Here is a 15,154-nt window from a genome sequence, read left to right as displayed (position 1 = left end):
TGTTGATCTATATAAACAGAAGAGACTGGACAGTAGGAGTCAGTCTTGGGAAATAGTTCACCGAGGTGACCTATTAACTAACGACTGAACCAGAGCTCTGTTAAGCTTTATTCTTGCGCTATTAATAAACTGATATTGAAACCGAATACCTTCTCCTGTCACTTCATTCAACGAGCACGCTGGACTCAGCCGACACATAGACCAAATTGAGGGTAGGGTAAAGCCAGAGTCCGACACTATGAATGGTGTATGGCCAGGTGAGTTTCTCTTGACTGTTTGTATGTTGCACTCAACCCCAGCATCTGCAACTTTCTTGATCAACTCCACTCTCACTCTTCTCTCCTCTCGCCAGTACAAGCTTAGTGTGACGGATTATGTTATATTTAATATTGTATATAGATATGTTTTAAAGAAGATAAATTGTAGGGGTTTTTTTAAGTGTTGCTCACAACAAACAAACAGTTCACAACACAGATCTCATTTAAAATGCCAGACAGTCCAGGATCCCAGTGCCTTTGTAAAGACAATGGAAACTGCTTTGCTGAAGGACTTCACAAGTAGGTGTTAATTGGACATGCTGTGGGGTAATGGATTATTGTTTTGGAAAGCAACAGATGAACAGACTCAGAAGATTGGGTCCAGTGCCGCAATATGTCTGAATGCAGTTTGCTGTTCTAAGAAGGTCATGTGGTTTTGCAAGCACACAGAGAGAGACAGATGAGTTCAGCCTGTTCAAAGCCACTGTGGTCCATACAAGAAGAGGTGGCTGGCTGTATAATGTTTCGGCTGAGATAAGGGAAACAGAAAAGGAACTCTGTGGTGACCTGAAAGAAAGAGGTTATCACCTGGAAAACCCTGGCAAGTTTCTTCGGCAAGACAATGAAGTGGTTGATCAGAAGGAATCAGTTTGTGTGTGTCCAAAGAGCAACAAATCTCTCTCTGAAAACTGACAAGAACCTTCCTGATTAGTAACCATTTACCTTTCAAGCTCCAAAGCCAGAAGAAGATTCATAAATGTTATATTCTGTGTACAGTATAAAAAATTGCCTGATACCGGTAAACTTTGAGTGAGAAATGAGATTGGACTGTGAATCAAAGAACTTTTCTGAACTTACAGACAAATTACATACATGTGAGCTTAGAATTAGAAGGGGTTTAAGTTAGGTTAAGTTGATAGTAATAAGAAGTTTAATCCTGTTTTTATGTTTAAAGAAAATTAAAAGTAACTTTTGTTAAAGTAACCATTTGTCTTGGTGAATTTCTTTTGCTGCTGGGTTTTGGGGTCCTCTGGGCTCGTCACACTAGCCACTCCAGCATTTCATTACAGATTGACTGACCTATTTCTAGCTTACTACATCTTCTCTGAATTAACACAAATGCATCTTCATTCTTCCTTAAATACATCAACTCTGTTCTCAGTAATGTCCCATATCACTGAAGGATAGTCTCTACTTTTGCACTTAGTAACATTCTGACACCTTTTCTGATCATTTGCCATACCTGCATCCCAGCCTTTTTAAAAGAAAATTTACACATGAGGACTTCAAGACCTCTCTACACCTCAGAATTCTATTTCTCATCATTTATATCATGTGCCTTTTCAGTATTTCTGCCACAATGGAGAGTTTGGCATTTTCCCACATTGTGTTTCATTTGCCATATCTTTACCCACACACCAAATCAATAATGTCTCTTACCATGTTTACATAATCATCATATAGCAATCATCTTTGGTAATTTCATGAAAACCATTTATACACCAGAACAATGTAGAAAATTAAAGAACCAGCACCAATCCCTGTAACACATTACACATTTTCTGCCAACACGAAAAAATCATTCATGCCTACTGTTTATCAACCAATCTTTTATCTGCACCAATATGCAGCCTTCTATATAACCATTGACCCAACACTCATCATATTCCTTCTACAAATGTAGAACCTCCAACAATTTTCCTCTATTACTGCAATGAATTCCTAGACATTGGTCTTACACAATTTCTCCTTCACAAAACCCAGATGACTTTGTCTAGTTAATCTTGTCTGATTAACCAATAGGCACTGAATTCTTTGACAAAACAATGCACTGTTACTAAAATGTCACAGCATCTCACTACCTACTTAATTGTGCAAAATTATAAAAGCACAAACTATAGAGAGCAATATTTTCAGATGGGAGATAAATAGAAACACTTACTTTCAAAGTGAACAATTCCATCAATTTGATCAATAAATCCATTCATTCGTCCCTCAGTGATCATCTGAGAGGCAATTTTCTCTGCCTAGTGGAGAAAGTACAGAAGAAAGCAATCAAATCATCTTTTCAATGTTCACAAATAAAGCCACTTTTCAGGCCAAGATAATGGCTAATTAACACATTTAAATTCCCACATATTAAAGAAATTACATTTTCATAAATGTCATAATTATCCAAGTTTAACTGGAAAATATATTAATTAAGTACAATCATTTTTAATCACCTACAGTACTTTGTTCTGGACAAAGATTATAACCAGTCTACTGGGAGTAAACCAAGATTCTGGGGTAAAATTAATTTCTAAAAATTAAATGTTCCTCTTGTTAACAGAAGCCCAGATGTTTAAATGATGAAGTAAAATGTTTTAATCTATAACTAAGTGTTAATATGTTCAAAAATGTACATTGATAAATGAAGCCAGTTTGCCACAAATAACAATTTCTGATTACACATATTCAAGGATACACAAATTAGAGTCAGAAATAAATCTAAAATTATTTTTGTTTTAACTTTTCCTAAATGTTTAGCACTTGGTGAGTTAATTCAACAACATAAACCTTGCATAAAGGTAAACAAGTATAATTCTTGTTTTTAATTTTTGCCTTCATCTTTTCTGTTACCTTAAATCTCAAACTCAACAATACCTCGTGGATGCATAAAGATACCAAAAAATCTCAATTGAAATAAATGTTATGCATATATGTCTTTTATGACATAGATCAGTTGTTTCAACACAAAGTATCTTATTTCACAAATAAATAAAAGAACCAGTTATTTTGATGCTTTTTAGAAAAAGAAACCAATTTAAATTCATGCACGTTAAATATAGGAATATAGCAGCAAGTAGCTCTAAAATCTGCTATTAAATAAAATCAGGTTATCTGTGAAAACTCCAAATACCCAAACTTACCCTATAATATCTTCAAACGACCATGATTTAATATTAACTGACCTAGCATCAATTTCAATTTGCTGAAAAGTGTTCAACACTTCTACTACCAGTTGGATTTAATTCACTTCTCCACTGAAAGGCTAGGCTATAATTTATACTCAATACCCCATTCAGATCTTCCTATTTCATGACAACAGATTCTCTCTTTTCAGACTTTCCGTTCACTGTCAGTAGGTTATATAAATCCACATTAAAAAAAAACCATTCAAGATGTATTAAACAATAATTTCCTGCTGTTCACCAGCAGATTTGAAAATTATTTTAATCAGCATGTAACTTATAATGTATTAAGTTTTGTATTCATTCTCAAATCAAAAATTAAACAGATTATTTAAAGGATATTACACTCAAATCGGGAGCAAATTAAAGATCAAAAAGCAAATACAAGAGAGATAATCAGTCAGTATTTCTATGGAGAAAACAGAGATCAATACATTCTACAGTACAACTTGTACTGTTTTAATTGATGCTACCAAACAAGCAGTGTACTTTCAGTGATTCCAAATTTTCAGCATTTCCTCATCCTTTCAAGGCAGATAAAAGTCAATTTATTCTGCCCCAGAATCAGAAGTGTATCCTGTTTTCAGTTTTCATTGTCCCATAGAATATCAGTTTGCCAATCAATTCTGAGATTGCACCTAATTGAGTGCTGTCGCCCGAGATGTGCTTCAGAATCAGAATGAGGCTATTTCTTGGCTATATAGTTAGCACAGTGAAGATTTTTCATTATCAGTCTGGAATTAAATGTCCTAATTAAGTAGAAATGCTCCATTAGAAAATTTTACCATGTTAATACGATAAAGAGATAAAATAGATAAACAGCATGGGTAAAAATTATCCAAAGGATTAGTTGTATTAAACACATTATAGCCAACCCTTTGCACAAAATTCAAACAAAATCCAATTAGATCAAATGTTATAAAAATATTTAATGTATTTGTGGGCTAATGACAAATTGTTGCAAGATGGGCAAGGAGTGCATGCCATAAAATTCCTGTGGCAAACAGGATAAATGCTAGGATCCTAAATGATTGAACTCAGAAATATTGACAATTATATTTTTGTCAATTCCAGAAATTATGAGTAGCTTCAAACACAGAAAAACCTTCAGGCCCAGAATGTTAATGACTGCTTCAGCACTGAAACTACTACAGTGGAAACTTTCCAATTACAAGCTAATCCACATCAAACAAATGTCTGCGAACATTCTATACAAAGTTCAAATGCCTACATTGGGTCAAATTTTCTGTTAAAAATAATGGTGATGCCAATGCTCATTCTACAAAAGCAAATGGACAGAAATATCCAGCTTTCATGCAAACATTAGAATTTGAAACTTGGAAGCGATGGACCAATTCTCCTGTACACTGGTTCTTCATTGATACACTCAACCATCTCCCTGATGAATCCATCAACTTGTAGACATAGGTCATTATATGCCCTTCAGCTCACAATGTTGTGCCTTACTAAATGTCTTACTAAAATCTATATGCAGCACACCTACTGCCTTACCTTCAATTTCTTTTGTTACTTCCTCAAAAAAAACTCAATTCTACTTGTGAGGCACAACCTACCTCTCAAAGCCATGCTGACTATCCCTGAGAAGACTATGCTTCTCTAAATGCATTGTTTATCCTTTCCCAAATAATTCTCTCCAATATTTACCATCACTTCAGCAAGAATCACTGGTTTACAATTCCCAGGATTCTCCCCATTACCCTTTTTTTTTAAACAAAGGGACGAGATTTGCTACTCTTCAATTCTCTGGTACCTCTCTAAACGTTAATGTTCGAGAGACATGTTCCCTCCTTTATCCTTTGTAGCCCAACTTTCACTCCAGCCATCCTTCTATTCTTCACATATGCATAGAACACCCTAGGAGAGCTAGAAGGGGCACAAAAAGGCATCGACTCATAGGATTAAAGAAAACCTCAAGTCCTTCCTGGCCATGATACAATTCTCATGACCCCTTCCTGACTTTTTCCTTCCTAAACCTCATGTATGCTTCCCTCCTAACGAGCTGTCACACCACTTTTGCTCCCTTATCCGATCATCTTTTCCCTGTCTCAGTGGGACAAACCGTCCAGAATCCTGTGGAAATGGTATCAAAACATCCTCCACATCTGTGGTTTTCTCCAAGAACATCTGTTCCCAATTTCAGTCTTTGTCCATGCTGACAAAGTTAGTCCCATTTGCTTGCATTCAGAATGCAGCAAAGCAAGATGTTCAATAATTTAACTTGAATGGTCAATGACAAGCAATCCACGTTCAAATTCCATTTCTTACAAAATGTACGAGCAAACTCAAACAGCACTTAAATCATCACATTTACACCATTGACCTCTCACCTGCATCAATTTTCATTCAACATACATACCCTTAACCTCCTCTTTATACACACTGAATTATCTCTGGTTATTTTCCAGACATCACAATGAGCCAACCATACAATCATGGGAGTGGATTATTCAAATGATGCCATAAATAGTAATGCCAATCAGTAGAAGACATGACCCTCCTGAAGGTGATTGCATCTTCATAATAATCCTTCTCACTTCTCATCCCCCACTTGTTCCACAATATTTTCTGATTTACAAGTAACGTGGTAGAGAGCATACACCATTAATTCATCCTCTCCATTTAACTCCTGCACCTTTCATATTTCAAGTATCAAGAATGAATAATCTGGCTAATAAATGAAAAAAATTAACAAAACAGTGATAGGGAAGCAGACTATTACTTGATTTCAAAATTAGAACCACAAGTTTGATTACCAGAGGCCAAGATCACAAAGAAGTTCTATTCCAGAAGATTCAGATAAGAATGACAAAGGGGAAGATTACAAAATAAATAAAAAAATATGAAACCATTAGTGGATTAGAAAAATCAAGACTCAAGGTTCTTTATTGTCATGTACATAATACACAAGATCTGTTTACTTTGGCTTGCCTGCAAAGGCAAATCGGAAAGCATGGTGCACAGAGAAGACATGCATCAATTTCAGAGAAGGCATGACCAACTCATTTGCAGATTTTATCATTACATAATACAAGGCGAATATAGTTTCTTTCACTGTAGCATTGGCAGCAGGCACCTGATGTCTTGAATGCTGCATTCAGCTCCATTATAACAGAAGATTACAATATAAGGGAGTTAGTGGTACATCATGGTAGCTCTTCAGTCTGCCTCCAATAGGGTTATTAAAGGGAGTGGCATTGCTCTCAGGAAAAATGGTACACATCATCCTTCTGGACCCTCTTGGGCCATGATTTTAGCCTGTGTCCAATTGATTAGATTGATTGAAGTCATAACAAAGGAGTACAAATTATAGCCTGGCCTTTTAGATAGTCATAAAAATTCACCTCCATTGAAAGTCAGTCAGTAACTTTCCACTAACATCTACAGCCATCACAATTCCTCCTTTGGTACTAAATGTACTAATAATGCTAAGTAAATAGATCCATTTCTGTTGCAGTAGATCACAAAGAAGTTCTGTTCCAGAAGATTCAGATAAGAATGACAAAGGGGAAGATTACAAAAAAAACAAAAAAATATGAAACCATTAGTGGATTAGAAAAATCAAGATTCAAAGTCTAATAAAGTAATGTACATTCAACAGCACTCACAGGGAAGGATGCAGTGAAAATGAAGTTTCACACTCTGATTATGTTCAATGCAAAAGAAAATTAAATGCATGGTCGTTTCATTGAGTGTAATCTTCGATTGGAGTTATAACTGCTGGAGGTCACAGATTTCAATTAAGATGTAATTTTCATATACAGTGAACCACTAAACATTCATGCATCAGAATTGCTCCCCAAATATCAAAGAAGTAATGGATCCTGCAGAAATTATCTCTTCCCTTCTGCCTTTAAGAAATCTCTGCTTATTCATCCAAGCATGTTGTAGTAGAAGGGAATGCTTACCAATGCATTCAAGCCTGGGAGAAACTGTTTTACCCTGAAGATACAAAATGGCTCTCTGCACATGTATCTCTGAAAACTTTTGCAACTTGAAACAACAATCAAAAGCACAGAACACTGATGATCACAGTGTAACAGCCAGATGAAATATACCAGCAACTAACTGGTCCAAGAAAACGTAGATTTAAAATTTACACCATGTTCACCTTTTGTCCATAAACCCTCTTGCTCCTCTAACTGTGTGGCATTCGGATTTTGATCATTATACTATTATTGAACTGCAGCTCACAATGTACTTAATACAGGGAATTTTAAGAAAAGGGTTAATTATTCTTTTTTTTAAAAGTTCTGCTAGAATTCCCTGAGTGTGATGTGTGTGCCTTCTGCTTTACAGGATTTCTCTAAAAATCTAAGGTCCAAATCGAATATAATTGCTTCGATCAAAACCCAGAAGGGCATGTTTTCAATGTTTTACTATTTTGAAAATTTCTATGAAGAAATTGTTTTATCTGTAATTGTCAGAATATACCAGGTTAATGAAGGAAATTCAGGATCCATTATACACACTGAAATCTACACATAGCATCACTACTGTAGGAGCTGCAGAACGGTAGTACTGGATTGACATCATCGAGGCTACAGTACTGGACTGTAATCTAAACAATGACATGGATGTACACTGAAAACTTGTGAATTTGGTGTTTCAATACATTTTAAAGCATTATTGTGTTACTTGTCACTCCCTCAAGAATCTTTTCGGTCTTGCTTACTTTGTTATTACTGGCTGACAGTTAACAAATGGAGTCGTAGTGCATTTGATTTGTAAAACCAAAGCAAAAGCCAACAAAAGAACTGAAATTAATCTTGAAATTCATTTCAAATAACTCTTGCATAGTTTATTAAGTACTAAATTGTTAAAAGCGTCATTGCTTTCACCAGAAATAGTAATGTGTAAAATCCATTCAAATTGGGTGAGTCAATATAGTTATATAATTATTAAATAATATAGCTGAGTAAATTGAAAAAATGGTATGCAAGTGAAACAAAATAGGGACAATTTAGTAAAAAAATACACATACATACAGCCTGTTTGAGCTGGTAGTTTCATTCACTTCTCCTACTCCAAGTCTATCAACATTTCAAATTTCTAAAAACCTTGAGAAAAATACACTGATGTGCAATCTTTCCCAGAACTAAGGTAGTGTAGTGGTATGCTTGGAGGGAGTGGGCAGAACCAGCGCTAACAGCTCCTGTCTTGTGACAGCTAGACAATAGGCTCCTATCTACTGGCAACTAGCCACTGCAGCCACGAGGCTTGGTGACTCAGCAGCACCCGTACGTTTACTGAGAAGTCCTGGCCTACTCAACGTAGCTATGTCATGAGGTCGTTAGCACTTCAGAAGTCATGACGCCAGGTCACATGTTGTATGTCTATATTAAGCCTGATAACACTGTAATAAATGCTCTTCTCTTCGCTGGCTGACAACCAGATGTGGTCTTGGTATTTCAACAGGATGGCGTATGAACACAAACATCATCCACCACATTGGTGACCCCAACAGGTCTAGCCAGTAGCTAGACCCTACAACAGAGACACTCAACTAGACGAAATATTCCAAGCTCACGAAACTACCTCCTCCGTACATAATCCACCCTTTCATTTCAGACAGGATTTCCAAGATTCACAACAGGCCTCTATGATTATGCTAACTATTCAGTTTTAAGTGCATTAATAATGATTTGGCAGTTGATTACTATTGAGGATCAAAGATTTTTCTATCCAATTTACTGAAGTGAAAGCAAAATATAGGAAGATAAAGGGATAATGTTCCACTTCAACATGACACCCAGTCTTCCAAAGCCTGCCATTTGAAAGGACGGACCAAGATTCAAATCCGGGTCACTGGCACTGTAACAGCTTTATGCTAACTGTTCCGCCCTAAGTAGAACAAGTCCTTTGACCCTTGATGTTATACTAACCTATATATTCCTATCAAAAGAAAAACTAAACCCTTCCTACCTTGTCACCCTCTATTTTTCTTTCATCCATGTAACCAAGAGTGTCTTAAATGCCCCTAATGTTTCAGCCTCCTGCACCATCCTTGGCAAGGCATTCCAGGTACCCACAACTCTGTTTAAAGGAAAAAAAAACCCTGATAACTCCCCTAAGCTTTCCGCCCCTTACTTTGTACTGATATCCTCTGGTGTTTGCTATTCCTGCCCTGGGAAAAAGACACTGGCCATCTATCTTATCAATGCCTCTCAGAATCTTATAGACCTCTATTAAGTCTCCTCTCATCCTTTTTCACTGCAAAGCAAAAAGCCTCTGCTAATCTTGCATCACAAAAATTACATTTCTTTTAATATCTAGTCCTCAATACCAGTTCATCGCTTTGATAGGAGGGAAAACCAGAAAATGTAATTTCAAATAATTTATTCCAATTGTTGCTCTTTTCAAGCAGAAATGCCCAGTTCTAAAAGCTTTTTTTCCAATTTACATAAAACAAACTTGTGCCAAAATATCCAGAGAAGCCATTTATTTCTATTTAAATAGAAATTATTTGATGCCTGTCTACCTATGAATTTAATTCAGGGGCTATTACACAGTTTAAAAAAAAATCAATACTTTGAGAGCTTACCTTGGCTGGTGGAATTTCTAGCAAAGCTCCAAGCTCTTCAAATGTAATATTATTGTATAGTTTACTGGCAGAAAGCAGGTTGTGCTCAATGACAGCCCTGTCCAGTATACTGGAACCTGGTATCAAGGGAGGAAACATCACATAATTACAAATGAATATAATGTGATACGTGCTTAAAACAATTAAACAAAGGACAAAGGCCTTTCACCCATTAGAATAATCAGAAAGGAAAAGATATTGCGATTAGCACTCAACTTGTAGACAGTACAGTAATTGTGATATTTACCTCAAATTTCCTATTGGTAAGCTCTGTTCTTCCCTACTGGGCAGAGTGGTCAGAAGAAACATCTCCCATGTCTCCTCCTCCTCGTCTACCACAGTAGATTTTTAATTTTTTAAAATATTTCCTAGGCTCACAACACCAACATACAAAACATCGGGATTTTACTCAGCACTTTAAATGAGTAATATTATTAAATGTGGTGGATTGTGACCACAAAAGTGTCCTGTTAATCCATAAAGACAAAATCCCAAACTCACTTTCAATAGTAGCATCCACATCAGAATGTTACATTTACAGCTCTTTTAAAGGTCTGAATCCTCATCCCCTTTCAAAACAAATTGAGTTTTCTGTTTCAAGAAAGCAGGAAAAAAAAAATTGAATGATCTTTTTGCATCATTTATGTGGCAATAAAGAGCACTTATAGTCAACCAAAGTAACTCGGACATTCAGTAGGAATCCAGCAACTATCAGCCATTCACACCTCAATGGGTCCTCAGAAGCCCAAGGTGCAACCCCAACCCCCACCTGCCATCATCACCATAATTCAGCTCCATTGCTCAATGATTTCCTGACAAGTCTGACTATACTTATCATTGAGCTTTTAATTTTACCCCACAGTGGACTGGTGTGGAAATAGCAACCCCATTCATTTGAATGGGTCACCAATCCTTGCATTTTACTTTATCTTAACATGTTTTTGATTTAATTATTGGTTTTACATATTTTTGACATATTCATTGCTCAAAAAAAATCTACATTCTGTTTCTCCAAACTTTTTTTAAAAAAAAATATACACATACCCAAAACCAATGTTCCATATATAACATAGACTAACCCCTTTCAGGGAATTCTTGTATAGTTTTAATTCTCTACAAATGCCCAAAGCAACAGTAGAGCTAAAATTTGTCCTCGTCCCTCCGAGCAATTAACACAATCATTTACTGCCTGCTTCTACTTGATTGCCCTGGATGATACTGTGTTTCACATTGTTCACTCATTAATGACTAATGCCAAATTTGATCTTTCTTTCTTCTTTCTTTCTTTGGCTTGGCTTCGCGGATGAAGATTTATGGAGGGGTATGTCAGTTGCAGGCTCGTTTGTGGCTGACAAGTCCGATGCGGGACAGGCAGACATGGTTGCAGCGGTTGCAATGGAAAATTGGTTGGTTGGGGTTGGGTGTTGGGTTTTTCCTCCTTTGTCTTTTGTCAGTGAGGTGGGCTCTGCAGTCTTCTTCAAAGGAGGTTGCTGCCCGCCGAACTGTGAGGTGCCAAGATGCATGGTTTTAGGCGAGATCAGCCCACTGGCGGTGGTCAATGGGGCAGGCACCAAGAGATTTCTTTAGGCAGTCCTTGTACCTCTTCTTTGGTGCACCTCTGACTCGGTGGCCAGTGGAGAGCTCGCCATAGGACACAATCTTGGGAAGGCGATGGTCCTCCATTCTGGAGACGTGACCTACCCAGCGCAGTTGGATCTTCAGCAGAGTGGATTCGATGCTGTCGGCCTCTGCCACCTCGAGTACTTCGACGTTAGGGATGAAGTCGCTCCAATGAATGTTGAGGATGGAGTGGAGACAACACTGGTGGAAGCGTTCTAGGAGCTGTAGGTGATGCCGGTAGAGGACCCATGATTTGGAGCCGTTTGATACAACTTCATAAAAAGGCTAAAAAAAATTGAAAACATGTTGCTATTCTGCATCGATTCTCCTCACCCAAAGAAAACTGTTGGTGTTGCAAGTGTTACCAGCTTAGTTAATCTGAAATTGAATTTGTCATTATTTGCATTATCTTCACCCAGTAAACCCTCAGTGAATTAAAGAAAATATATTTTTATCCAGACCACTTCAGAATAGCCAAACATTTTTTCTTGTTATTCCTCAATGTCCAGAGAATAAAACTCTTTTCATTTAACCTTTGAGATACTAGTATGAAGGGGAATCAATTGAGAGCTCAGGGTCCTTAAATTACAGTCACAAAAAAGTAAGAACCTCAGGATGAATAAAATAATTATTAATAAAATATTATTATTAACAACTTTTAATGACACTAAATTGGAAGTTTTTTTTAGTTGCATTACCAGCAAAAAGATACAGTAATTAATACAATTCAAGAAAGAGAATAATGCATAACCTAACACAGTCAGATCACTGATATATTGACATAATGACAACAAAATTCTCCTCTGCACTTCCGTTCAAGGCTAAATGTATGACTTAACAATGTAGGGTAGGTGCTTCAAGATAGTACACCATTACATTTTACCATGAATAAATAACACTTTGTGAATAAAGACTTCTAGTTTAGCAGAAGTATCAACAACTAACGAAAATGGCAGCACTTCCAGAACTTCTTCAGCTAGTGAGGACCTGAAAGAGCGGGGAATGGAGACACAGTGCTGCTCCATAGATTCATACTACCTGATCCTGATGCCAACAGTTCCATATAAACTGTAAATGACCTGTTAAAGGAGCTGACATTTTCTTTTTAAAATCCTGTAACCATGGAGGTCAGCACCCAAGATGGCAGCACCTGCGATGGGCAGCGTAGGACGAGGGGAGCAGCAGGCAGAAACAGGGAGAAGATCCCACATTGAATAGGAGAACCATGGGAGAGGGCCCTACAGGGAGGTAACCACAGCCGCAGACCAGCAAGGAGCTCTGTAATGGAAGAACCCCCAGAAATTGTAGGCTGTGGCTAACTTGCTGTCGAAATACTCACACACTGTGGGCTGTTGGCAACTTGCAGTTAAAGGACTCAAACAGGCTGCAGCCTGCTGATGACTGGCTTGTAGGAACCAGGCTTGAAACTGGGATTTGTGAGGGTGCGGAGGGCAAGAATGGCTCCTACAGGTCTTTGGGTGGTGAAGATTTCCAGATCATATCAAATGTTTGGACCTGGAGCTCAGGTTGCCAATGGGTTAAACACGAGTATGTGCTACTGCAGTGGCTGCGGAAGTGCTGGGGCTGAACCTATGGACACTATCTTTGAAGGGTCTCTCTTTTACTTGTCCCTTATTGTTTGGGGCACTGGGCAATGCTCATGGCAACTCTGTTTGCCTTACAGCAGACAAATGTTGAAATACATCATGTACATTACATTTTATGTATTATTACCAGACAACAAAAGAAACTAGTTTAATTAGTCCATTAAAAAGGTTTAAATGATGTCTTGAGTTCATTATACACAAATAATTCTGCTACACACAAATAAAAAGGTGTGAAACACACACCTTCAGGACAAAAACAGACTGTGAAGACTTTACCATCAGCAGTCGTTGCTTTTTGGTGAGGCATCAGCATGGCAGCAAACTCCTGTAGCTGGTTCCCTCGAATAATTCTATCCAGATACATTTTCTCTAGAATACCATAAGCTGCAAGTTGCTGGCAGCGTTCATCCTTAAACAGGGTTGCCAGCATACGGGAACGCTGCTGTCCTATAGGGAAAAAGCACAATCAAAAGAAACACAGTGAAATTTAATACTTTGTTGCATTGTAGTACGTTGTCACATTATGGTGTCTATCAAATTTTGTTTCCCCTTTCCCTTGCTAGAAAATCTGTTTTCAAATACCAGTACTTTATACAAAAACATTTAAACATTTCTATGACATTTACTGTAATAACATTTGGTACTTCAAATTACAAAACAATCAGAACAAAAGAAAACCTATTTTTCCAAACAGCAAATTTATTTATCTGAATAACTTTAATGTGTGGCATTTAAAATGCCTTTTTTAAAAGCAAGAAAAGTTATTTACTTGCATGCCTTAGATTCTGCTCATGATTCATTTACAAACTTCAACTTGAAGTTTTAAGATTTCATCCTTTGATTCAATATATATTATCCGATGCGTTCATTTGTGTCAGCAAGAGCCTCAAGTCGAAGTTTTATTTGAGTACAATTTCTAAGCTTGTTCTCACTACAAGGTTTATTTACCCTTTGCAAAAATAATTCCAAAAACTATTCTGGTATTTGTTTTGGATCAATTCAGCTATGCTCAAAAGATTTGCTAACAAAGACAGAGTAAAAAGACCGAAAGAGCCCCATGTCCAGATCCCTGAAAAAGGACATTTGACCTAACAGATTCAAGGCCATTTATATGTTCCATTTGCCTCTTTCCAACCTTTCTTAGGTAAATCTATTGGTGTTGTCCTCTATTTGCTTCTCTCTCACATACTTGTCCAACCTCCACACAAATAAGACCATTTGTATTTTGTAATGCTCTAAAACAGCTACCAGTAGGTGAAAAACAGGAACACCAATTTATGTACAAAAAATATTCCTTTGATTTACTGGACATGACTGGCAAGACTGGCATTTACTATCTACTCTAATTGTCCTCAAAAGCTGACAGGGAAATGCTGGAATCCTTCTGAGGAAGCAATTTTCACATCCCTGCCCCCTCAAACTCTATGATAATCACCCAGAAAGGGAGTTCTGCGAGAGTCTCTCTCACTGTGCCCTTCTGCAATTCTACAATCATGTAATCACCCAGGGCAGTTAGGTAGAATTTTCTGGAATTCAAACAATGATAAGGACTTTGGAGTAGAATTAGACTACTTGGCCTATCGAGTCTGCTCACCATTCCATCTTGGCTGATTTATGACCATTTTTGATCCATTCTCCTGCTTTCACCCTGTAACCTTTGATTTCCCTTCCAATCAAGAATATCTTCCTCCATTTTAAAGTAGGTTTCCACAGCTGTCTGCTCGAATGAATTCCATAAATTCACCACCCTTGAGGTAAAGAAATTCCTCCTCATATCTGTTCTAAAGGGATGTTTTTGCATTCTGAGACTGTCAGACTCCTGCACCATATGGGGAAAAAAAACTCTCCATGTTCATTCTATCCGGTCCTCAGTATTCAGTAGGTTTCATTGAGATTCCCCCTTCATCCTTTTAACTCCAATGAGTTCAGTCATATGATCACCCTTTCATTCCTTAAATGCCAACATATCCTTCCTTAGGTAAGGAGCCTATAACGGATCACAATACTCCAAGCGCAATCTCATCAATACCTTACAAGGCCTCAACATTAAAGCTCTGTTTTTATATTAAAGGTTTTTCTCCAGATGTCTAGTGAATTTTTCACAATAAAAACTTC

General features: G+C 37.3%; 1 protein-coding gene across 5 annotated transcripts in view; it reads right to left on the bottom strand.

Annotated features, from left to right (window-relative positions):
- The window catches only part of cops4 (COP9 constitutive photomorphogenic homolog subunit 4 (Arabidopsis)), a 103,095-nt gene that overhangs the window by 29,059 nt on the left and 58,882 nt on the right, over positions 1 to 15,154 (bottom strand). For 3 of the 5 annotated variants that reach the window (XR_011353847.1, XM_069925466.1, XM_069925468.1), the window contains exons 7-9: positions 13,283 to 13,486; positions 9,774 to 9,889; positions 2,200 to 2,284 (exon numbers count right to left, since the gene is read on the bottom strand). Coding sequence is in view for 4 of the 5 variants with exons in the window: in XM_069925466.1 (XP_069781567.1) it covers positions 2,200 to 2,284; positions 9,774 to 9,889; positions 13,283 to 13,486 (405 nt within the window). In the remaining variant the exon portion in view is untranslated. The remainder of the gene's footprint in view (positions 1 to 2,199; positions 2,285 to 9,773; positions 9,890 to 13,282; positions 13,487 to 15,154) is intronic. The other 2 variants (XM_069925467.1, XM_069925469.1) reach the window with 1 other exon arrangement.

Source organism: Narcine bancroftii, chromosome 3 (assembly GCF_036971445.1).
Source record: "Narcine bancroftii isolate sNarBan1 chromosome 3, sNarBan1.hap1, whole genome shotgun sequence".
NCBI lineage: Eukaryota > Metazoa > Chordata > Chondrichthyes > Torpediniformes > Narcinidae > Narcine > Narcine bancroftii.
This window is presented reverse-complemented; position numbering and strand designations above follow the sequence as displayed.